The sequence below is a fragment of the Hemibagrus wyckioides genome, linkage group LG10 (genome assembly GCF_019097595.1).
Source record: "Hemibagrus wyckioides isolate EC202008001 linkage group LG10, SWU_Hwy_1.0, whole genome shotgun sequence".
NCBI classification, from domain to species: domain Eukaryota; kingdom Metazoa; phylum Chordata; class Actinopteri; order Siluriformes; family Bagridae; genus Hemibagrus; species Hemibagrus wyckioides.
In genome coordinates this window covers 15662200-15689451 of record NC_080719.1, presented here as the reverse complement: position 1 = coordinate 15689451, position 27252 = coordinate 15662200, and the positions used below count along the sequence as shown (strand labels likewise).

General features: G+C 37.2%; 1 protein-coding gene across 1 annotated transcript in view; it reads right to left on the bottom strand.

The window, feature by feature from the left end:
• The window catches only part of yjefn3 (YjeF N-terminal domain containing 3), a 34138-nt gene extending 7543 nt beyond the window's left edge, over nt 1-26595 (bottom strand). The window contains exons 1-2 of the mRNA XM_058400161.1: nt 26381-26595; nt 2939-3047 (exon numbers count right to left, since the gene is read on the bottom strand). Coding sequence (XP_058256144.1) covers nt 2939-3047; nt 26381-26439 — 168 coding nt within the window. The 5' untranslated portion in view covers nt 26440-26595. The remainder of the gene's footprint in view (nt 1-2938; nt 3048-26380) is intronic.
• Nucleotides 26596-27252: the final 657 nt, after the last annotated feature.

Genomic DNA, 27252 nt, shown 5'->3' with positions numbered 1-27252 from the left:
TCACTGGAGAGACAGCTTTAATATGGCAGCATGTTTTCTCACTGGTTCCTCTGAAGGTTCTCACTCCTGATATTAACAGTCTATCAATTTATACACAGCCCTGTTATGGGTGTGTTTCCGTAATGGAGTGCAAAACTCAGTGGTCCATTGGTGAGTTTATTTAAAATGGTCTTCCACTGGAGCTCTGCTCCTCTGTTTTTGAAGCAAAGAAAACAGAAGATTTGGTGTCCTTGGACTGAAAGCCAACGGCTGTGTTTTCCAGTCCTGCTGATGGACTCTGAGATGCTCACTGGGATTTCATAATACTTGCTTTTTGATCTTTGTTCTACAAGAGAACTCAGTTAGTTGCCTATTTCTCCATATGCACTAATATGACGACATGTAAAAACCTGATGTTCTTGCCTGGCTGCTATGAGTACTGAGACCTGATCTCACGCAGTCAAAACACACACAGTGTTCCGTCAGTCTGACTGATGACAACAATATCCTGATACCCGGAATGAGGTTTGACCTCAGACACCAGTCTTGGAAAACTTCAGAACATAAAGTGCTTATTTCTAAAGGTGGAGGAGGGGGTGTAGGTTAGGTGGAGGACGGTTGAAGTTTGCTTTGGATGCTTGCTCTCCGGGTGAATAGCTGGGTTATGAAATCAGAGAGCAGTAAAACCCGACCACTGCTTTTTTCTAAGAACAACATTATTGATGTCATTCCATGTTCTGAGCTACTGACCAGTGTGTTTTTCTAGGTTACGATTTATGGAAGCCAGCGAGGGGTTTTGTTGATGCTAATTGTGACAGGAAGCTTGTGGTTGAAACCCTCAGAGGAAGCAGAAATGGGCAGCAAATAAAACTCCTGACTGAGGGAAGAAAATTTACCCACAGAGAACATCCATCAGGAAACAATCACAGGATTCACGTTGCTCTCAGGTAAGTCACGAGGAGCCTGACTGAATCCAGATGGAGCTGCAGGGCATACAACAGTCTGTTTTGGCCAAACTGGAATAATTCTGTCTGCCTCCTGTCTGGTCATATTTATGACTTTATAACCTGCTGAAGTCTAGCTGCTGACCACCTATAAGGAAAATAAAATGATCTGCATATTATCTTACCTTATTAACTTCATTAACACTTTAATAGCAACACTTAATAGCAACAAAAACAGGAATGTGAAGCACAAACTTGACTAAAGCTAAAAACTGGACAGTTGAAGCTTGGAAAAACATCACCTGGTCTTTTTCCAGTCTTCAACTGTCCAGTTTTTAGCTTTAGTCAAGTTTGTGCTTCACATTCCTGTTTTTGGCTGACATGAGTGGAATCTGATGAGGTCTGGTGCTGTAGCACATCCACCTCAAATTTCAGTATGTTATGTGTTGTGAATTCTGCTCACCACAGTTGTAAAGAGTGATTATTTGAGTTACTGTAGCCTTCCTGTCGGCTTGAAACAGTCTGTCATTCTCCTCTTTCTCTCATCAATATACTTATATGTTAATACATTTTTTGAAGCATTTTAATTTGCATCTGGAGAAGATATTTCAGTTATGTTTCACCCAAATATCATTTTAACTTTATATTAATGTGCAGCTCTTCAGCATACACATAAAAAATAATGCCTCGATAAACAAACTACTGAATTTTTTTTACACAGACTCTTTAATCATTTCCCAGGTGGAACATTGTTAAAGCATTAAAGCACAACACAGGAGGTTGGTTGTTCTCTTTTTCAGTCCTTTAATCTCCAAGAAAAAAGTCATGCCTGTCTTTTTAGATTCTTTTTTTCCTCAATTTTAGGAGAAACACTTGACAGTTGATACCTAAATGAAGCACAGGTGAGAATCCTGATTAGGTCTCCTGAGACATCGAAGAAAAATGTTTAAGCAAAGACATTTTCTCCTGGGTGAAGAGACACACTCCACAAAACCGCCATTCTCTGTAGGAGTGTTAAAAGTGGACCCCAGAGCTGTTGAGTCTGACAAGTTGCAAGTTCTTTCCATGCCTGCTTGCCTGTTTGGCCAGACCATGGCACTCTTTTGGAACAGGGATTAAACCATTGTGTGGAGATGATGAAAACAGAAATGGCTGCAGCAGAGGAAGAAAGCCATGTAGGTGTGTGGTCTTTAAGATATATGGTCTTTGAAGCACAGACAGAAGGTCACTGCTAAAGTATCAGAGTGGGTCACAGTTGACTTCACTACATGCTTTAAGTAAATGGTGGGTTCTTCCTCATTATGCTACTTCTAATGCTTACTTCACTTATTCCCATTGCTGTTGAACATAAAAAGGTTTCTGCTCTGTTATGGCTCTGTGAGTAATCACTCTTCACTATGGAACAAAGACAAATCAGTTTTTTCAGCAGTCCCCAGGAACATTTTATTTTAGTCTAGCAAAACCAAAATATGTTGAATATACTGCTTAGCTTTTTAATGCCTAGAAAGTACTAAAAATGACCTTTACCCTCATAAAAACGTCAGGGTCTATGAATGTCTTCCTGATGTCCTGACCCCTGCACATGGTTAGACTTTGGTATTGGCTACATTATTACAAAAAGCCAAGAGGTCACAGATGAAGTTCAGAATGACCCCCAGTCCAAAAAGTCTGTTAGCCTCCTGAATTAGATCATGAATTATTAATGAATAAGAATGCTATGTTCTGTTGGACGTGCATTTACCGAAATTTACCGAACTGTATTAACTGTACTGTAGCTAACATGTGTCACAGGTTGACACAACTGTATCTCAGGTTGCATTGCCATTCTTAGATACAACCTGCCAAAATATAACATTATTCTAACTTTTGAAATATAGATCAATGCTTTCTAAGATATTTTATCAGAATCCACCATCCAACAAAGGTGTTGGTGCAGAAATACATTTCAACTAGGATGCACAATCAATAGTTCGCTTTAGATTATGTGTGTATATTTCTTTTTTCTACACTGTTACCTTGGTGATGGCAACGGCACAGGCATGACCCCAAATCTCAATGAGCTGCTGCTGTCCAAAACGATAGTCTGTGAGTAGCTCTGTTTCAATGGCGGCCATCTCTGTTTTACTGGAGAGAGTGAGAGAGAAAGAGAGAGAGAGAGCAGTGAGGAACAGATTCAAGAAGACAAAGAGAGGAGGACAGAGAAAGCGAGAGGCAGAGTTCAGACAAAGAGCATGAGAGAGATGGTAGAGAGAGAGAGAGAGAGAGAGAGAGATGATACTGTTAACAGAAATGTTTTGAGTCATCAAATTGATAGACAATAATGTGTACTATGTGTATCATACAGCATGATGTCGTGACTGAAGTGCTTCCAGTGTACTGATACAGCCAGAATGTGAATTTATTCTACAGACGGGAACTGATTAGCCTGAGATCCGGCAACTGATAGGCTTTGACAAGGAGCTTAATATCAGAATAGAGATTGAGACAACAAACCATAACCATACGAGTTAGATACACGATGAAGGGCCCATCGCTTTAATGGAAACTAGAATGAGAGAGAGGGGGAGAGAGAGAGAGAGAGAGAGAGAGAATGTTTATTCCATTAAAGACCCCTGCTGGAAGGTTTCAGTAATACTGACAACCCCATTCAGGACTCATAGACATGAGTGACTACTGATCCCCGTTCATCAGTACCAGGATTTTTAGTTTTGCCCAGTTAAAGCTCTACATCTTCATTTGACAGTTTCTGTCCTCCAACTGTGCAACACTGCAGAAAATCATTTTTGGCCTCTTTATTTGGTTTTCAAAGTTACATTTTTGCAGTTTCCAAGACAACGGGTTCAGTGAGTTGCTTGTTTTAAATTTAGCCAGTCAGCAGCAATAAGAACTGGGCAAAGACTACATATAAAGCTGCTGTTGAGCTGATATTTTTTTATTTATCATGTCATTAATGACTTCATTCATATTGTGCTCTCTCTCTCTCTCTCTCTCTCTCTCTCTCTCTCTCTCTTTCTCTCATTACAGATTGAGTGGTTTGTTTACAACCTGACTGTATGAGTCTCAAATGGACCCAGCAATAATTAGAGCCAATTAAATCTGTACTTTTTCACTGTGAATGAGCATGGTGATATCACAGTTCTTCCTGTGTATTGGAAAGAAATAATATAGCTACTTCCATGGGTTTTATTCAGTGTCCCTGTTTATTAGTTTATATGGTGTAATGACAAAAGGGAATATTTGCCATCAGAGTGTTCGAGATGGTCCTAGTTGAACACTCATATTCAGCATTAAAATTGAAGAAAAAAAAAAAAAAAGTTAAAATAAATCCATAATATAAAATGCAGTCAAATAGCAGTATCACTGGCACCCCTGCTATAAAGCACACCTTCATATTTACTGTAGGTTGTGATCACTGAAATGCTAAAGGTCAGCAAGCATTTATCTGAATCAGTTAGATGCTTTGATCATTGTGCTAGCCCACTGCATGAGGACGTTTGAGCCTCGTGGCATTTACAGTCTTGCGGGTGATTGCTTCCTGGCTTACTGTGATACAATGATATTTGCAAATATACTTACCCCGGTATTTTTACTTTTCTGATAGTTGGCTTCCAAATTGAAACATGTGCTTGCCATAGTTGTGTGCTTCAATTTAAAACAAACAAATATGTGTGAAAAATGACAAGAGAAAATATGGCATAATAGAAAAGAAAAAATGCCACCTATATAGACATCCATAACTGATTACTTAAATTGTGCAGTGAAATGTAGAGTCCCATCTGAAGGTACAAGGACAGCAAGGACAATTCGTTGCTTCTGCTATAGACTGAAGACATTAGGGTTTGTAATCAGATGACAAATATTAGACGATGGAACAGAATTTCAGCTTTCATTATGCTGATATTTACATCTAGACGAGTTAAACAAACAACTTAAAACATGGCACCTTTGCTGGCAGACCAATTTATAAAGTGTAGGAACAGTAGGTCTTACAGTTAATTAAAGTAAATAACATTACATAAGACGCACTGCATCACCAAAGGTTTGTGAAGTTTTTCCAGGCTTGTACTGCGGCTTCTATTAGTTGTTGTTTGTTTTGGAGGGTTTCTCCCTTCAGTCTCTTCTTTAAGAAGTGAAGAGCTACTTAATTCAGTGAAAATATGAGATTGACATAGGCCAGTTCAAAACCTTACACTTTTTTCTTCTGATGAAGACCTTTGTCTTGCTGTAATTGTGTTTTGAGTCATTACCTTGCTGCATGATGACATTTCTCCAAATTAGTCTGCATGAATTTCTCTCTAAACTGGCAGAAAGCATGTTTCTGTAGAATGAATTCATTCTGCTGCTATCATGAGTTACATCACTAATAAAGATTATTGAGCTTGTTCCAGAAACAGCCATGCAAGCCCAAGTCATAACCTCCACTGTGTTTGACCAATGAGCTCATATATTGTGGGTCCTTTCTTTTCTTCACAATTTGGTAGAGGTTAATCTTGGTTTCAGAACAAAGCTGTAAGCTTCTACATTTCTGCTCTCGAAATCTTCTTCAAATGTTGGATTGTGATACCTTCAACACTGCCCTGTGGGTGTTGTTGGTGATGCCACTGACTAAATGTTTCTGTCAACATCTGCTGCTGTTTTCCTTAGCTACCGAATGAATGTCTTCTTGTTAATATACCAGTTGTTTTATTTTCATTTTTCAGGACATTTCAGATTTTTCCAGTGGCCAATGCTTGTCTAATGTATAAACAGTACACAGAGGTTCTCTCACCATCCTCTCTTGATGTTAATAAGAAAAATGTAGTTTGTCATTTTATAGAAGCACTCAAACATCTTCTGTCCAAAAGGCTTTTCCATGGCTTAAAACTGGAGAAACTTTCCACAAATCTTAAGCATCTCCTTGAAGACTTTTTTTTTAGTTACATAGCAACATGTTTTAATCAGTTTATTATTAATCATGGATTATGTAGATTACATGTATTGTGTATCCATGGATCTAAAGAGATATCTGTGTAGCTGTTTGGATAGAAGTAATAACATATTAAACAAGCTAGCACTATTTTCAGAGCTGCTGTTAGAGAAATGTTTGGCCAATCACATACATGTATTTAACAGAGCTGTGGTCTAAATAAAATAAGCTATAAATAATCGATTCCAATAAATAATTCGATTCATGATGTTTTTCCAAATTTGTTATATAATTTACTAATATCTATGATTATTTATGATTATATGATCACACGCTTTACACACAATGCAGCAAGTTATCACCCATCCTAGCACAAACTAAATTGTGATACCTTCTTTTAAAACTGAAAAATAGAAGTAACCTATCGACCAAGCCGCACTGAGCTGATCTCACCACCAGGGGGAGTCACAACTCAGTCCCGCCCAATATCAGAAGAAATATGCCACAGACTTTTAAAAATCTATTGCAAATTACTTCACAGCTGTCTTTGTATGCTCTTATCTACCTGTTTAAATGTTTTTCTTATTTATCTGATGAATGTACTTTTTTTCCTTTGTCCCACAAGAAGTAAATGTTTATAATGAATTATTTGTAGTGTGCTTAGCCATTCTGCTGCTAACTGGTTGGTTGGTGCTGTATTTTAATTATACATGTGAAAAGCTTGTGGTTGTGATGTTACTGCTAATTAATATTAATAAATCAAATCAAACATTAGTGATATCTCTCTCATGTTTCACTGCTGGTTCCCAATAGCAAATGAGGAAGTCCATCTTTTCACCATAATTTTCAAATGAAAAGGAATTTTATATGAATGGGAAATCCAGTGTAGAAGTAGTAGTCAAAATCTTCATACAGACTAAAGTATTAAAGTGCCGCTGCATCGCTCTGTTAAGATAAAGATGAAGCAAGCATTAAATCCCACTGGCACCTCTACGAGCAGGCAGCCAAAGCAAAAATACACAAATGTCAATGAAACAAGTAACAAACAAACAAAAAAACACCTCAGAATTTCATTACAAAATGAATCTTTGATGTCACTGAAGATCATGTTAACTATTGAAATTAATATGTAAGTTGTTCCATGTGGATTTTTCCATTAAGAGCAACTGTATCAAGATGCAAGTTTTCTAGCGTCTTCTCTTTCAAGTTTTCCTTCATGCCCCATGCAGATCATACGGATGTGTAATCACATGTATATGGTTGATTACGTCCAACATGCAGTCAGGACGCCTGCTGAACCCCCACCAGAGCAGCATCAATAACACACGCACTCATACCAACCCCCTAAGGTGAAGCTCCACATGACTTCAAACGAGCGCTCTTCCCGCAGGAGCACAATGTCAGGGTCAAAAGGCCTCGAAAACATGGATGAAAGACAGTAATTTTGCCTTCACTTACTGAGCCATCAGAGAGGAGTACTTGAGCCTGGCCCATTTTATAACAAGAGAGAAACCGCATGAAGCTTACTTTTTTTAATTCGTTTTTCTCCCCTTTGGTTGCATCACTCTTGTAATCCTGGAATAGATCATTAAAAAACAGCCTCTTCAGCAAGCAGCATGCTCAGATTTGTTAGCCCTCACTTCCAGCACACTCAAGGGCCTCTGCTGGTGTGAGTGTATGAAATAAGGCACTAATTACATGACCACTGCACAGCACAGGCAGAGTTATTTGAGGACAACACAATGTTTCCTCGATCACACTACACTGAATCTCCAGCCACTATAAGGTGATATTTTACAAAAAAATCAAATGTCAAATATTTTCCCTCAGCCCGGATTTATGGGTTATATTAATTAGACATGCAGTTTGCACTTCTAATCTTGCACATATACGCTTGCAACTTATTATCTACATTAGACTTTTAACATTATTGTGAATGCTGGCTTTTTTTCTTGCTAAGTCAGAGAATCTTTTGCCTCAAGTCATTGATAAGATAACAATGGACATTGCCATAAAGCAGCTTCCCAGAAATACAATGAGAGGAAAACAAGTGAAAAGGGAACCCATCCTCATCTGGGTAACTGTGTACTACATGGTCTAAAAGCACAATTATGTAACCAGGAAAGTCTATCTTGTTGAAGTTATCAACTGTTTGCCAATTATACATTACCAAATAATTCTTTTCTGAATCAGAGCAGGTGTGAACACTGGATTTCCACAAGCTAAATATTCTCTTACTAGTAAGGTGGTTTCGAAAAAAAGCACCTGCTGAATAAATGTAAACGTTATCACAGTAAGTGGAAATGGATGGTTGTTTCTGGAAGAAAAGTGATGAATAGAGTGAGTGGAGGTGGAAAGTGGAGTGGAAATCAAGCAGCAGCCATAGTGAAATATAAATGGCCAAAGTGAGAGCAACCATGAAGAGTAGATTAATTACCCAGATGCCTCGAACCATTTCAGGCTGGCTCATGTTACTAGGCATTAGAAATAATAGCACCCATCTATAACCCCTTGTTCAGAAAAGCTCAGGGCTTTCAGAGATCATGCTGGTTTTGGAAGGTGAATTATACAGAAACGTATACAGCCCCATATCATATTATTCACATTTAAATATCAGGTTTTCTTTGTAACATTTTTCTATTGCTGATTCAGGTACACAGGTTATCTCAATATATCTCAGACATCTCAACAGTAATATTTAACATTATATTTAACAGTAAATCAGGACAAAATTCAACCATATGTGAGTTGACCTATTTTTCTGCGGAAAAGTTTGGAAACATCAGAACTTTCTGTAGTATTGCATGAAAATCATCCTGTGTCCAGATAACATCAAGTTGACTTACAGCAGTAAGAAATTCAGCTCAAAGAACACAGAGAACTTGGCATACTTTCTCAGTGATGTTCTGTGGATGTCATTTGAGGACACATCCTTTGGCTATCACTCTAGAGATGCCAGGAAGTGATAAGTGATAGAAGTGATAGAGAGCACAAGGACTGATGGACAGGACTGCTAATTAGTTCCCAGAGTCAGAGGTTCATGACAGAACTGATTTAATAGCGTCAGAGGTGAAGGCTAGCAGCAGTAGAACTGGATCAGCAAGACCCTTGGCAGTGAAAACCTGACTTTGGATGATGTGTGTTTAGATTGGAAATTAAGTATTTATTGAATGTTTTTCACTTATTTTAGCATTTTCCTTTTTGACATTAATCGCTTGGGATATTTTAAGTCTAAGGTTATGTTTTATTCCAGATTTCAGTTTGCGCAACTCTCCTTGTGCTCTGACAGGTATTGAAATATATATATATATATATATGTGGCTTCATTCCAAACTGTTTCTGAGTCCTGAACTTTTTCATTTCATTCAGCCTCATGACTTTTATCTTAAACTTATCACCCTTTATATCTGATCCTCTTAATGTCCCTGTGCTCTCACTTAAACCCTCCAAATCTGATTTCATAAACTGAGTAAAGAGGTAAACCATGCATTTCAGATGATTCAAACATCTGAAAAATAAAAGAATGATAAACATATGACCGAATCAAAAGATTTACATCAAACTGGAAGACAGAGATGTGCAGGCACTGTGGCTCAGCTGTCTACTGATGAATGATTAATCCTGAGAGTTGGACATGATGAGGCCTCATTGGAGGCCTGTAGAGTGTTGGGGGGCAACTGTGTCCACCCACTGCACCTGTAAATGTCATCAGGCAGTGTCCCAGCAGGTTGCTTGCCAGACAATGACTTTCACCTGGACAGATGAGCACAGTAAACAAGAGCAAGCCACATTAGAGCGTAAATCATTTTTCTCCCTTTATCGTGAGTAGAGATGCTCGTTGAGAGCACCAGAGACATCCATGCAAAGGCCATTTTTCAGGCTCGGGACAGGGAAAATCGATGATCGCACCATGAAGATCATTCTGACACGTCCCTGTGGATCTCTCTGACCCTGGAAGCCATCTCAGTCACACCTCACAACAGGTTTGCTAACTCAATTTGGAAATTCATTAGGTTGGCCAGGGCAGATGCTGATAAAGCAGGCTTTATTCTGTCTCTGTTGCCTGGAACAACAATACATCAATGTTCATTTTTCGAAGAGATGCTCTGTGCTCTGGCTGGATAGATCTCTCCAGGCATTTTTCTGGGCTGATTGCCCACCTGCTTTGTCAGTGGGGTTGCGAGTAGATGAACTGTGCTTGACTCTGGAGAAGGGCTTCACAAGGACTTCATCTAGACCTCAAACTCCACAGGTCCAGTCATATCCAAGAGCTATAAAATATGAGCTGCTTTCTCGTATATTCTAAAAAAAAGTTCCACAGGGGGCTGTCCAGTTGTTAGACAGTCCATTGATTTTCAACAGACCAGACAGTGGACTGGGCTTAAATGTGTCTGCAGTAGTCACGGCATGCCAGCAACAGGAAAGCATGGCCATGAAATGCGATTAACAGCCTTATTTTATGGGCTAGGCTCACTTCAGTGAGACTGCATTACACAGTAATTTGGGACACAACCTTCCAATTGCCCTGCACTCTGTAATTAAATCCTGGCTAATGCTCGGATCCGAGAGACTATAGCCGTAACACAGAGGGGACTGGAGAACTAGGAGTCCATGCTGGAAAACAGAGGAAACCATAGTAACGGACAGCAATTCAGCAGAGATGCACACATTGTCTGCAGAGAGACATAAAAATAGACAGGAGGAAAGGTACAAGTCCCTCAGGTCCAGTTAAAAACTCTGAGTGAAAGCAAGAAATTCAGAAAAGGAAATAACAGAATATTTGTGAGTGTAGACAATGGCTTCATGGGTCAAAAAACATGTCTGTTTGTGGACAATAGGACAGTTTTGTTGAGCATGTAATTACTTCAGCATGCTCCAGTGCAAATCCAGTGGAATGTATAATTGTGCATTTTAGTATCCAGAATGCAGAAAATATCAGAAACACACTATAAAGTCCAATAAAATAGTCCAAAAAGTCTGAATTCCCTACCAAGAACTGTTTTCATGCATAAGTTATGAAGAAGACAGAATAATACTTTAGTACAGAAGGAGCAAAAGTAAAGAAAAAAACATGACACGGAGCATGCTGTTCCAGAAAAAATAATCAACAGCAGGGCAGTGTTTTGTGGCCTGAAGCATCAGTTTCTTATAACAGTATGTCCTCAAGGGTTTTATTTCTGCAAGTCTGACATTTTTAAAACATGAGGTTACTTCCTGTTATGGTTTACATTATAGCAGCTATAAACAATTGTTCCCTCAGCAGCCTCACAGATTTTGAAATGATTAAGACAATAAATTCTTCCTACTATGTTAGAGAAGCAAAGTCTTTCCCGTATCTGAAAAAGGAAAGTTTTAACTCTGACTGCTGTGAAGCACTGACACTAGAGACTCCTTCCATAAATTTGAAATAATCGTCCCACAGAAAACTTAATGATTTTACTGTTTATGTGATGCTTCTGCCAAACAAGTCCCTGTGTAAGTACTGCAGAAGCGACAGTGTATTAGAATGTGTGAATTAATATAAAACAGGCAGAACAGCTGTCTGAGCTATAATTATAATATCCAGTGTCACCCAGATGAGGATGGGTTTCCTTTTGACTCTTATTCCTCTCAACAGTTTCTTTCCTCATATCGTCTCGGGGAGTTTTGCCTCACCACTATCGCCTCTGGCTTGCTCATTAGGGATAAATTTAGAAATTTTAAATAAACAGCTTTCGACTATTTATAATTAGTAAGTGTGAGTATAAATTTCAAAACCAGCATTTATTTGGCAACATTAAATTTTTATTGCTAGTGCTAAATTTTGTGATTTTTTATTTTTTGTTTTGTTTCTGTCTCCCTTTAATAACTCCTCTTGCTGAAAATATGCAAGTTAATTAGGGAATAGTAAAATGATTACAGTTCTCCAACTGGGTTGTTGATTCACCGGCCCAGACCAATATAATAAACTCACAGAGATCAATGAGATTACAGCGCAAACATCAAGGTAAAGTACTTGCTTATATCATATTATTTTTTATTAGTTATGTCATGTTATATTTCCTAAAAAATTACCAAGATGGCCAAACATAATTAAAAAGATAAATAAATATATAAAAAAGGTAAAAAAATAAATAAATAAACAAAAGGAAGTGTATAAACATGGCATTAAGGTATATTTTATATATAGGCATTAAGGTATATTTTATATAAGGAATTTTATATATTATATTTAGAGTCATATAGATACCAAAAATAGAAAAGCAGTAAGGTCAGAGAATGAGAACATATAAATAAAACACAAATACGCTGCCAGATGGCTGCTGTTTTCTTTTTCTGTCTTTGTTTTTTTCATATACTCACTCAATAATTTTAGCTTTATTTATTTATAATTGAAATTAATCACATGAGAATTATTTACTTACATTTTTCTACATTCTTTAGCCAATACTGGTTTACTCAAATGGAAAGATTTCAGAATTGTCCATAAACAGGCTACACAAATACATTGCCTGGCCAATACACTGAGACTAATATTTCCATTTGGACCACTATTTTCTTTGATTACAGCATGCATTCTCTGTGGTTCCGTTTTGTTTTTTTTTTCCGACAACATTTCTTCCTGAAAGATGATGGTTCACCTCTATCCTTCCAGGTTTTTATAATGCATTGGACAGTTCCTAAAACAATTTTAGTAGTTTCAGCAATCTCCATAGTTGTTTTCTTTCCTTGATGCAGGCCAATAATATGACCTTCTTGTGACAGACATCTTTTCCATTACCACAGGATACATCTTCCTACATGATTGCTGAGGAAATGAGACGCTACTCACTGCATCAGTTCACTGCCAGCTGAAATATATTAATCACTGCAGTAATTATCCAGTGCAAGGCTCTTAACTATTTGCTTAGTTAAACCTAGGTGAGACTTTTGTTTTTGGCCACGCAGTGTGTATTCCTATTGACAAGCAGCTAAAATGCAAACATTCCCAAATGATTTTTTAAATCTACTCAAGCAGTGAAAAAAAACAAATATAATGTTCTTCATAATAACCAAATAAATATTGTATTAGTTTTAGAGTAGAATTACTCCACTTAATGACCACTTAGTGTCACCATAAAGATGCCTCCACAATCTTTAACTTCAAGCAGTAAATAATGGTGCACTGCTCAGGAAAGTGAAGATTGAGTATTAGCACTTTAAAAAGCTTTGAAAATTGCCTAGATTTTGGAGACAGCTCACATGAGGTGAATAAACTGGTAAATCTCAGCTGCCAAAAAAGACAGAAAAAAAATATTAGACCATGCAAGAACAATAACGGTAGACTGATGGTATAATTTATGACCTTATGTGCTTATGTTCCTTAAGTGCCTTTTTGGATAATAATTCTCAAATTATAATGAGCTAAGACAATATTTCATTATGACTTAAATCTCCTCTAGTTGCATAATGCATAATATAATGAATGTATGTGTCCCCAGGTTAGGTTTTTCATAGTTTAATTAATGTAATACATTGTGTTGCTACCAGTACTGTTATTGATGATGCTGTTATTGGAGCCCGGAAATGGTTTCTAATTTATTCTCCGATTAACCATCCTCAACAGAAATGAGAAAGAAGTCTTATCATGTCTGACAATAACAGATGTACAGAGGCAGCAAAATTGTTCCCTGATGCAAAAGCCTGAATAATCAAAGGGAACATTTTGGGCTCTGGAAAGGTCTGTAGCATCTGTCACTATTTCTTCCAGTTCAGTGCTCATTTTGCCCAGAAAAGCCCAGAAGAAAGGAAAACAATACTGGAACTCCACACTACAGCTACCGAGTCAGGAAAACAATGTAATGTAAATCTGTTTCGAAGTAAAAATCATACATTTACTTATAAACTTGCTCAGTGCATTATGAGTGATGAGTCAAAACAGGAGAACTGTATAAGATTTTTCCAAGTACTTTCCCAAATGAATGGAACAAATTTACTGAAACAGCATATCTGACCAGCAAGCTACATTAAATCAATTATATATAAATATACATATTTCATACATAAATATATGTGTTCTGGAAAAGCTGACATTCAAATGCTTCCATTAAAAGTTTTAAAAATCCCTTTTTTGTTTTTGGAAGATGATGTGATGGCAAGCTGGGGCTTCTGTCAGTCTCTCTAACTCAGACTGACATTCTGATGCCCCCTGCTGTTAAATCCTCCAAGGAAAACCATTTAACATTCTCAATAAGAAGAATCAAAATAAATTAAACACTGCAAACTTAATAACATTGAGGCTTAACACCTAATTCACTGGGATTGTAGAAACTACATTTACATCTGCAATACAGTCACTTAAACAGTGCTCTCTAGCATTAATAAGCAGACTTTAAGTGTCATTAGAACTATAATTAGCATCGTGTGTGATGGTCAGATGAGTCTAAAATCAAACTTTTTGGTCTTGTACATAATCAGCATGCAACGAAAAGACTGCCATACAAGGGAGACCACGGGAAAATATGGCACTCAGTCATCAAACTTTGGAGCTATTTTGTGGGTGGTTCGGAAGATCTTGTTAAGATTGATCAAATCATGTATTTGCTAAGTACCATGATATTTCAGCCTCAAACCTGTTTGCCTCTAAAAAATAAAGGCAGCAAATTTACATCCAAAACAATAAAAAAAAATAAAATCAGTGTTACACAGTCATCTTAGTCTCATTTTTAAAGGGAAGTCCACATGCATAAACTTAAAATGTTTAACTCACATGTTCATGGGATTCTGTCCAAGTTCACTGTAAATGGGTCTCCAACTTACACTATCAGAAAATTGTCTCTCAAATTCATCTCAAAACCCTCAGACTTCAGTGTATAGTAAAACAAAAGATTGCCATTTTGTATACTTTCAAGGGGAATGTATTTATTTAATAGTTTTTACACATTTCCCTTAAGTGGAGAACAGTGAATATTATAGAAATTAGAATATTATTTCTTCCTTAGGGAAGGGAAGGATATCATTTCAGATCCAGTTGACTGTCACGTTCAGGACAAAAAAAGGCCAGATTTCAGTTTGTTCTAGCATTCCAGAACAAAGTAATACCCAAAACCAAACCTGAAACAGAATGATGGAAGAAGCACTGTCTACAGAATAAAAAGCTCATTATTGCAAGCCTAGAAGCTGATTTGTGAAACGTGGTGGCATGGGCACAAGTGGCTGCCAGTGGGACTGACTCACTCGGCTCTGATCATGCTTCTGCAGTAAAGTGAGCAGCAGGATGAAGGCTAAAGTGAACAGAAGCATCTGTTCAAATCAAACAAAGATTTTACAGTTCATCAGGTGATGTTTCACCTTGCAGCAGGCAGTGTTCAGCTGAAAAGGATATGCAAAACAAGACACTTAACTCAATATAATGTTAATATGTACAATTAAATACTCAAATGACCTTATCATCACCGTTTGATTCTTAGCCACAGTGCAGAGTTACTATATACAGACTGTACTGATAAATTCACTCAATATATATTTCATAAATTATTACAGGTTCTATGATGAGATTATTGTAAACATATTTTCATTGCATAAAGCTCAATGCGTCACCTCTTGAATGCTTTTTTTTTTTTTTTATTAGTCACCATCATTTATCTCGCTTCATTGTCACCATCATTGGCTCATTACCATGAAGTCAGTGTGCTGGTGCACTGTGTATCTCTGCGTGGGTGGACAGTGCCAGGTGTCACATTGTCGCTGTCCAAAAGCCTCTATAATTGGAGCTAAATGCAGTGTTGGCTCTTTACCACTAAATTGCAAGCAAATTAACTAACATCAGCTTAATCTCTCCGAGTTAGTGCAAGAGGGTCAGTTGTATAGGAGAGAACATACTCACTGAAATAAAATATGAGAACATACTCTCTGAAATAAATAACATCAGAATCCAAAAGTGTTTTAATGTGGAAAATTATTTTTCAAGCAGTTTTCAATAAAGCAAATGAATGAAAGAATCCAAAAGACAGAACTATAAATCTGTGAAAGTTGTTACATAACAATGCTGCAAAACATCCAGTAAGAATGAGCACATGACTAGGAAAAAGTCAGGAGTTTGGTCAGTCCACCCGAGGCAACTCTTAAAGGTTCTGTCTTACTCCTTGACAAAGCTAAGAACTTACATTAACCACCCAAAGAACTCCTGAGGAACCCTTTTTTCTACGTTTGCAGAACAGGCAACAAATGTTTTCAGAGTATTGTACCTTACTCAGTGGTTTTAAACCTTTAAAAAGAGTTCTACCTTTAAGGATTGAAGACTTGACTTTAAGAGACTGGACAATGTGAATCTTTTAACACTGTTTAAAACTAGAACCATTTCAGGAAGCCAAGGACCCTTAACAATACAAGAAAAACCCTAAAGAACCTTCAAAAAATACATCACCTATGGGTGTAAAAGGAAGCCAGTGTATCTTGTATCAGTGTATCTATGTACAGTTTACATATGTGTACAATTTACATATACAAATTATTTATCATAGTATACAATATCTTCCTCATTGCACACATCTAAATCATTGCACTCATTGTACATAACTCCTCTGTATACTGTTTACATATTTAATTATTATCATGGTATACAATACCTTCTTTATTGCACCACCTATAATCATTTGCTCATTTGCACTCATTGCATTTACTCATTGCATTTACCATTATACTGTTTATATACTGTTATATATGCAAATTATTGATATATTTTTGTATATTGTTTATATATGCAAATTATTTATTGTTATATACTTATTATATATGCTAATTATTTGCACTGCGAAATGCACTTCTGGTTAGATGCTAACTGTATTTCGTTGCCTTGTACCCACATGTGCAGTGACAAAGTTGAATCTAATCTAATCTAATCTAATCTAATCTAATCTAATCTAATCTAATCTAATCTAATCTAATCTAATCTAATCTAATCTAATCTAATCTAATCTAATAAGACTGGGGAATTCTGACTAAGTCCTACACGAGTACAACAAGAAACAATGGCTGAAAGAAGATTTTGAAGGCTGGATAATCTGCTTAATCACATGATTTCTACTGACTTTGATAGTCAGGAAAGCGAATCATCCAACCCTCCACCCAAAAGCAGCTATGAGCCACAACAACTCAAATCATAAGACTGCGATCTCAGCCAACGGGCAAAAAATGTTTGTGAACACAAGCTCTGAATGCCTTTCAAAGTTCGCCTAATTTCTTTATAAAATGTTTTCTACATTTTCAATTCAAAGCATTAATGCTGCAGGAGGCATGCAAATAAACCTGATAAACACCACTGTCTGTTGCTGGTGCTCAAAGGCAAATGTGATGAAGGAAAGAAAGGAAAGAAAGGGAAGCATACCCATGGAGGAAGATAGCACTCTTCACGCCTCGTGCTGGCAGTCAGAATCAGGAGACACAGTGATGAAGAATCACCACCAAGTGATAATTAACCCAGTGAAGAGGTGAAGAAGCACCAGACAATAACGCTATACTCTATACATATACACAGCACTCACTACAGCCACACAGACAAAAATTTCCAACACCTTTACGCAATTTCCTCAAGGATTTCCTTGACAAAACCTGGGATAAAGAGCTGAGCTTGAAGCCACAGAACAAAACAATGCTTCTCAATTTCATTATGAGAAAACCAGATGATTTAAAAATGGAATCTGAAGCATAAGGCAATAACAGAAGCCTGGTCGAGGGCACTGCCACAGGGACATGCACTTTCTGTGGGTGTGATTTCACTCTGAGACACCCTGAGGCAAAGAAACACCAACACCACAATCTAAGACTTTGTCCACCACCCAGAAATGTCTCATTTGGTTCGAGAGAAAACTAAATATCTCACAGAGACAGCGTCTTTTTTATATATAAGCCTGCTTTAGTTCATTAAATAGGAGCCGTTTGAAACACTTTAAATACGTCCCTTTATTATAGGTGCCATTGAAAGAGAAATCGCATGTGGTGCAAATGAATTGTTTGTAAGGGCAGTGGTGGACATTTACATAATTAGAATTCAGTAGGGCGATTCTTCCAGCTTTTACTAAACTGGCTTGTTAATGAATGTGTAACAGAGTGAAACCCAATTACATCCTGTCTCTGTGCTGTATCACAGAACGACATAGCTGCAAGGCAGGAAAGTTCACTAAAACAATCGCTAAAAATCCAGACCAAATGCGGTTAATGGAATAATCCACCATGGATGATTTTAATATTATCTTTAATAATCTTTATAATTAAATTGTGGTCTTGAGTCAAATACTGAGTTGACGTCTTTTAGTTTTTCAGGACATGATGCTCTATCTTCACTCCAGTTAAAGGTTTGCTGCATTACCCACAATGCCAGAGCTATTTAAGCTCTCGCTTCATCTTTATCTTCATCAAAGAGAGCAGTGCAGCGATACTTTATTCCTTTGGTCTGTCCTGCTTTTTCACGTCCTCATCATCTTTCCTCTACTCAAACAGATCAGCATTCAAAACCTCAACTTTCAAGTAAATACTAATATGATTCTATCACATCATTAATTTATATTTTTAGGTGCTCTTTTGACACATTTCACTTATGGTCGTGTTTTCAGACGTTGGGTTTCATTTTTCAGCTGTATGAATACTTTTTTCAGGTGATTCCATATTATCATCACATTCAATTTTAAGGCATGACATGGGAAAATGTAGCCTCAGAAGTTTTTCATAATTATTCACATGTTAAAACCTTATGACTACATGTGAAATGTATGAATAGGAATATTATGTATGAAGAGTTTAGTGCCTTTACTCGGTAGTTTACTGGTGATTCTCATCCCATGATTACATACAGAAATGTGTATGCTGAAGTCTATTTGGCCATCATGTACGTGTGATCACACAGGCTTCACTGGATCCGCTCCCACTGTTTCTATGGTGACGTAGCATCCGTGCATGGATGCTGTCCTCGCTTAACACACGCTCTGAAGCAAACACACTTATGCATCAATCCTTCCTGATCTTATTAAGTGTTGACAGCATCTTTTCACTAAACATGAAACAGTCATGGGCACAGAAGGTCTGATTAAAGGTTTCCACCTCCATCTGGACCTTACACCTTTTTCCGCACACACACACACAACTTCACACAGCACAGTGAGGATTACCGATTTGTGTTCATATGGCTTCCCTGGTAATAGAAATGTGAATAGAAATGTAACCTGTCTAGAAAAATATGAATTAATGATCAATCAAGGAAATATGCATAAAATAAAAACAAGATACAATATTTTTAGTCCAAGCTCTGATGCTAATCCTTGATCACACTGATTTGGTCTGTAATTTTTAAAGCTCCTCAGTCAAATCCATTCACACAGCTTAAAAATCCAATTAATGGCACAAATAAATCCAAAAGGGATTTAGAATACAATAATGAATGTGTCAGATGTTTGAGCTTCGCTCTAGGATCCTAAAATAACCCTTAGGCTGCCCCTATGATTCTCTCCACCCCCCACTGGAATGTAGCCCGGCTGTTGTCATGGCGATGGAGAAAGTACAGGAGGACCGTTTTTCCAAACCCTCTGATTAAAAGTGCTCTGTCCTTGTCTCTTTTCTCCTGTTATCCTATTATTATCAGTGGTTCTCAAACCAGTTCAAGGCGGTCCACACTCTTGCTCTTTCCCAGCTGACACAGCACTGCAGCAGAGCAGAAATGTGGATGGTCCAGGGCTACTGAGTTTAAGAGCCACTTGTGTTCAGTTCAGATACCAGAGCTAGCTGCAATCCACTTCAAATGTTATATCACAGCTTTGTTCAATTCTAACATCTGTTTTGTCAGTAGGTGTTAATTTATTTCTAACTCTATATAAATAATAATCTTTTATATAGGTTTATATTAACACACTCATTCCACTACGGTACAATTTCTATATTAGCAACTCAAAGGGACCTGTATAATGGATGCTCCACATAATCAAAGACTAATAATAAACTGATTTTTATTAGTGTTTACGAATGTGTTTTTACTTTAAAGAAAATTTTTAAAAAGTATAATCATTAATATTTTGAAGTGTTATATAAAGGAGGCAGTGGTCAGTACTTCAGGAGGTTTTCCCCCATAGGAGGGTCTTCAGGATAGTTTGTGCTTACCAGTGTCTGTGTGGCATGACCTGCTGTGTGTATGTGTGTGTGTGTGTGTGTGTGCGCAGGTTGCATTATGGTTTTAGTAACTTCAAGAAAGAAAGAGAAAAGAGGCTATTGAAGGAAATGAATATGTTATAATGTCAAATAATGTCATAAATAAAGTGTTATTCATTAGTAAATTCTAAATGATCATGACATGCTGTTATAGGAATGTACCCCACACCAGTGTGGTAATACACCAACCCGGCATGGATTATTTTCCGTAACAGGATGCCCCTTCTGTTATATTCTTTCCTTAATGGCTCACTGTCTGCTGCACTGATGTACTAATGATTTCTCTTAATGCATATAGATTTATATGAAGTTGTGGAGATAAATGGTTACTAAAGTTCTACCCAAGCTACAGGAGGAAGATCAATAATGTAATTTGTAAAAGATTTGGCGGCGTGAATTAGATAAAGTATGTGTATAACTTGCTTACATTACCACAGATAGCATGGATGACACGTCTTAGCCTGGGTGTAATTGTCTGCATACCAGAACAGGCTTCAACAATGAAAACACAAACAAAACTCATGCATCTTCTTTTACCCTGTCAATAAAGAAAGCTATCAGAATGGTCAGTATTGTATTCTGCATATTCTAAGCATTTAGAATGTAAAGATACAAAATGAGTGTTTCTGTAATGCGATGGAATGAGTTGGACCATAATGTTCTACCATTTTAGGGATAAGGGTGTTTTTGTGTGGATTAGTGGCATTATGTGAAACTTACATCCCAAAGAAAACAAGCTCTGGGGGAGTTAAGGACCTTATTAAACACCCAACTGTGGCTCAGAGCCTGTTGTTCACCAGCATACAAACTCTAAACACTAATCTCACTCTGACCCCCAAAATACAGCCAAATTCTGAACAGTTTTGCTGAGACATTTGCTGCATTTAAACTCAACAATATTTGTCAAACTGAGCCAGAATCAGATTTCTTCAGTGGGAATCTTCCACCCAGACTTAGACAACTATACTTGTCAACTTGTCGTGTCTTGTCAAACCATGTCCCATTACTGACAGCATATGATTTCATGATTCCTAAATGAGAGCTCAACAGGACATTTGCAGGAAGATTTAGCACAGAACTGAGAGCATGAAACACAGTGACACAATGTAAACTGCCAGTATTACTGAGGTTAAATGTAATCACTGATGCATTGGGTTTTTTAATGGATTGATAACATAATGCTAATGAACAATAATCAGCAATAAAATTTAATTTAGCATTGAAATAACTACGTTATTCATGCTAAAGACCTTATCACTCAGAAATATGGCTCATTATGGCTCACAGGCTTATTTGCAATATGTAATATCTTCCTAATAGCATTTATGTGATTAGATGGATGAATCTGGTAACAGGTTGATGAATGACGGCAGGGATCAAAGATACAAATGAAGGAAAATTAACCAGCTTGCTCACCAGCATCTGGAATGAAAAAAAGCTCTTAGTGAAAATAAATGCCTCCTTGGAGGATAAAAAATCCTATATTGCTAAATGAGAACCATCTTCTTTCCCACCTATTCTCCCTGGAAGTAGACGTCATCTTCTATGAGTCCTGCTACTGAGGAACATTAGACACATCAGGAGATAACACCATCACCCTGAAACATCATCTCTTAATATCTTTAGCCTCTCAACCCATGCAAGATGGAAAATGTTATTAGTGAGCTAGTGAGCTTATTAGAAAAGCATTAACCTCTTATACATGTTTACCTTTTCAAACCCTAACACGTTATGCATTGACTACAATACACAATGATTTAGTTCAACTGAAAGTGTAGTTTGTAACATCTTCAAATGTTTATAACTGTTTATAATAATATCACTGAAAAAATTCCTTAGAAAAATTGCAGTTTGTGAGGTAGTGCATTGAGTACATTTCTTAAATTCCAGTTTTCAGTTCAGACCCTGAAAATAGCCACAGCTGCAAACAAAACAAAGCTGCTTGCTTTGGTTGATTTTCCTTAAAAGGCAACTCCTACACATAGTAAGACACATCACAGATATCACACATACTGTTTGTTTGTTGGTAAAACATCAGCGAAATGCTATTTATTGATCGTCATCTCCTCGTAGTAAATCACAGTGATATTAGTCATTCGTGAATGTTTGTGAAACCATTTATGTGGAAAAGTACAGATTTTCTTCAAGTCTGCTGTGCTGCCCTGTGATATAACATGAGCAGCAGTTAGAAAAGATGCGGGTGGCTTTACATGTCTCAGAGGAAGCATGAGCTAGACTTCATGTTGGTAGCTGGTGTATGAAAGTGGAGATCTGAGTGGTGCAGTTGACCAAACTGGGGAGAAAAATTTGAGGGGGAAAAAAATGACTCTTGGTCCCAGTCTTCCTGAGATGGATGCCCAATGCCCCTGAATAGGATAAAGTGATAACTGAAGACTTTAGCAAATATTCAGAGAAGACTTTTGACATTGTTAAGGCATAATGTGTACATTGTGTGAGATCTGTGTATCTGTTTTAAAATCAAATACAGAAATGACGTTGAGTGAGAGAAATTGATGAACCATCTATTATTCCTTAGATTTTAGTAGGTGTGGTTTTTTAAATAATAATTATTAAATAAATAAATAAATAAAAGATTTTTTTTTTTTTGCTGGATTAAACTGGACTGTAGACTGCTATTAAAATTCACATGTATTTTTTTTAGGACACAGTAATCACACGTATTTTATTTAGCGCACTCTTGAGCACTGAACCTCAGCAACAATGTCCAAGGCAACTGGCAGCAATTGGGCCACTGGAGACTAGCCTTATCTAAAATGTGCTAACTTCTTCTCTCTATAACACTATAAAACTTGATAGAAACACAGCCCTCTGGAGAGGTGACTCAGCAGAGCTGAACAAAAACACGCAGCCATGAGTCAAAGAAGTGCTACAATTGGAAAGCTATACAAGATAACATTAATAAAGAGTTTACAAAAGGATTAAAGGACAGGGTCGGATTACTGTCTAATAAAACCATGTGTTTAAAGACAGACCTTTTGCTTGATGTTATATCGAACATTTGTTTTGCATACTTTAGACAACATTAAAATATAATTCTAAAAGAATAACAATGATGACGTTTCAGTCATTTATAATAAGAAATCATTGATAAACTGCTGTGGTAAAAGAGGAAACAAATGCTGTGGGATGTTAACAGTAACTCAGCTTCATGTCGATTACCCTGTCACCTGATCATTCTCTCATTCTATCATTTATTCCTTACTTGTTATACGTTTAAGTATGACAGAAAGACATATCGAGGAAACTAAGCATCTGAGAGTTAATAACACTGCCTCATTTCAGTCTGAAGAAAGGTGCATTTTCCAGACATCACAAAATATTTCTTCATTCTGTCAAGTAATATAAAACTGTAATATAACGTAAATATAAAGTATTATAACACTGTTGCTACAGCTACTGGCAAATGATTAAAAGCATTTTTCCCCTTAAATTCCAACGATTAATAGATGATTACACATTACATGTAGCTTATTAATGACCTCATATTAAAGGAAATTATAGGGGGGAAAAAAGACCAACAACTGCCCCAGTAGCCACCTTTAAACTTCCATCATGTTATTTTTGAGTACAGACATTTCCTGTACATGGAAACATGTTGAAAGTCTTGTTAGTGTCAGTCAAGCATGCAATACAGACATGTGATGGAACATAAAGAGAAAAAAAAAAAAAACCTCTGAAGGATTCCTTCTTAACTAAATGAATGTTTTTCAACTATTTCAGTACTTCAAGTATAAAGATGCACACTGATAGCTAAAAAGACATGACTGAATGCCAACACTGCTGCTGAAACCCTTAAATGCTATCTTTGTGGTCTCAGTGAAGCGTATAATTTGTCAAGACTCTCGCTGACTGCCTTGTATTTAAACATCTGTGGTCTGACAGGATGAAGGCCTCTTCAGCTAACAAAGCTGTCATTATAAAAAATTAACTCTTTTTGTCACTGATGTACAATCCAGACTGTATTTACAGGAAAGAAGGCCTAGAGGCAGTTGTGAAGAGAAATTCTCTTCAGGTCAGATGTTATCTACACATGGTGACTTTTTTTTAGATCTTTCTATTTAAAGCACAGATTCTCCCTTGGCCTTGTTCTCTACTGTCACATTTTATTTGTTTCTGCTTGCATGGCAAACATACTGCACACAAACCAACCACAAAGAATCATACATTTAAAGCAGAGGTATCTTTTATAGTTAATTATGAAGAGTTAGGCACAGATGAATAGAAGAAGATTTTAACAGAAATATTAGCACCAACAAAACATGTTAAGGGAAACCTTTTAAGGTTTTAGGCATCGGTGCATGTTTAATAGGAATGTAACCCTACGTTTTCCATTTTATGAAGAGATTGTGTTTATTAACAAATAGTAGGTGCATTATTCCCTGTTTAAAAAGCTTGCCAGAAAAATTAACAGGGCATGTGGTTGAGACTTGAGATATGTTATGGATATGGTGTCAATCAACTGTTTTATACACCGATCAGGCATAACATTATGAGCACTGACAGGTGAAGTGAATAACACTGATTATCTCCTCATCATGGTACCTGTAAGTGGGTGGGTTATATTAGGCAGCATGTGAACATTTTGTTCTCAAAGTTGTGCTAGAAGCAGGAAAAATGGGCAAGCGTAAGGGACAAACTGTGATGGCTAGACAACTGGATCGGAGAATCTCCATAACTGCAGCTCTTGTGGGGTGTTCCCGGTCTGCAGTGGTCAGTATCTATCAAAAGTGGTCCAAGGGAGGGACAGTAGTGAACCGGCAACAAGGTCATGGCCGGCCAAGGCTAATTGATGCACATGGGCAGCGAAGGCTGGCCCGTGTGGTCCAATCCAACAGACGAGTTATTGTCGCTCAAATTGCTGAAGAAGTTAATGCTGGTTCTGATAGAAAGGTGTCAGAATACACAGTGCATGATGGATCAGGGCTGTTCTGGCAGCAAAAGGTGGACCAACACAATATTAGGCAGGTGGTCATAATGTTATGTCTGGTCAGTGTATTTACTTTCATTCAGGCACAAGTGAGCAGTCTAATAAAAATGACAGTATAAGTTTCATTCATCCATCCTTAGTAACTGTCTGGTCCAGACTGTTGTGGTTAAATTACTAATATACTACTACTAAATATTTTTTGCCAGTTAAATCCATTCGATTGGCTAAAATTGCATGCGTGGGATGAAGGTATAATAGTACAACACACGTGTGTAATTAAGACTAATTATGAACTTGAATGAAGTAGGTGAGGTTGAGGAAGAGTCAGAACCAGAAGTCAGAGATCATGTTAGCAGTGCTGCCGTTTCTGCCACGAGGTTTCTTTCTAATGTTTCGTGTATTTAAAATTTTACAGGGGTCAAGTTCAGGCCACGCCCACTCCAGGTTTAAATATGAATATTTATAGCACTGAACAGAGATAGCAGTGTTGTATTACACCCCAAATATGTGTGACATGTAAAAGGTACTTGTGCTATCTTAAAGGCTATGAGTGCAACAGTAAGAATTTCTCACCTTTGCTGTCAGTAAAATGTCTATAGCTTTGTTTTTTATTTGTCACATATAGCTGCATATATTAAATGTTGAAGTAAAACTGATGCACAGGAAAATGTGTGCGTATTTATGTATGAGGTAATTACACACAGGTTACAGATGCAATTCATGAAGCAGCTTATGGGAAAATATACACCTGAGTATTCCTTGAAATGTGTGTCCATTCAGTTTACCTGGGCAAATTGCTGGCAGTGATGTTGCCATCACAACAACAGGCAAAATGTCACATCACTTTTGAGCTCAGCGGTTGAGAGTCAATGCTAATCTCTGGGTTTGAATCCCTAGATTACCAGAATACTCAACTGCTCAGATCTGATGGATAAACAAGTCTATTAGACACATGTAAATGTGAGCGGTCGCTGGTCCACTTGTCAAAACAGGGCTCTCAGAGTCTATATCTTTGTAAAAGCTCAGTGAAATTCCAGTGTGCTGGCCATAAAAGTGGATATGAAAATATGAGGTAATAACACTTATGTTAGATTTCTATTTGATTACAAGAAAACAAATCCTATGGGCTTTAATATGGTGTGTGTAGAGTTTTGCATACATACACAAACATATATATATATATATATATGTGTGTATATAATATATATATATATATATATATATATATATATATATATATATATACACACACACACATATATATGCACATACATAAGTAGGGTAGCCTTTTTAGAGCATCCCTTCATTAAAGATGAATTACCTCAGAGCGGAACAGATACAGGTCACAATTCACAAATCTCACGGCTTTAATACCACTAAAGATCAATGCAGATCTTTTCAAATCAGCAATGTAGTATCAGACATGAGAAAAAAACACGAGTCTGAGCTTACCTGAGGTAGCGCATTGGCTCTGTGGTCTCAGGCTCTTTTTCACCAGGGCTGTGGTTCATTTTTGCCAGGCAGGGATACAGAGCAGGATACAGGTGATGAGATTCTTTTGCACTAGTCAGTCTTTCTTTCTCTCTATCTCTTTCTCTCTCCGCAAGCCCGTCCTCCGTCTCTGCTTCTCCTGTGCTGGCTGGGTGGATGATAAATCAGCCTCCACACATGGATCAGCTGTTCTTTCAGTCGCTGTTGGCCAATTAAGAAGCAGACAGTGCCAGAGAGAGGCGTCTGATTGGCTGAAGTAGCCAGTGCTGCTCGCTCACTCGAGGGAGGCTGCATCACTTCGTGTAGCAGCATCTAGAAAATATGTAACATCATGGCACAGTTTAATATCAGACGTTTCTGAACTCATTTGCATATTCATAACGATCCTGTCAAGGGTCTGTCAGTGGAAATCTGGAATTTCAGAATGAAAAATATTCCACTATTGTTGATGCATATCAATGTAATTACAAAAAATGGCAGGATGAATTTTAAAGTAAATCGTGCTTAGATGTAGCACACTAGATGTCTAAATTATTCATTTTAGATACACATGAAAAAATATTAGCACTCTTTAAAATTATTTGATTTTACAATCAAAGAAACCATTTGTCTGTCCTTGAAACAAAAATAATGATTTTACCTTCAGTAACACTGCACAGTTTGGCACCCTATCTTTTATAATGGCCAACGGCTATGGACACCTAACTGTCCACACCCATTTTGGGTTCTTCCCTAAACTGTTGTCATAAAGTTGTTTGCACACAATTATATAGGATAACTTTGTATGCTGTAGCATTAATATTTCACTTCACTAGAACCAAGAGGCCCAAACC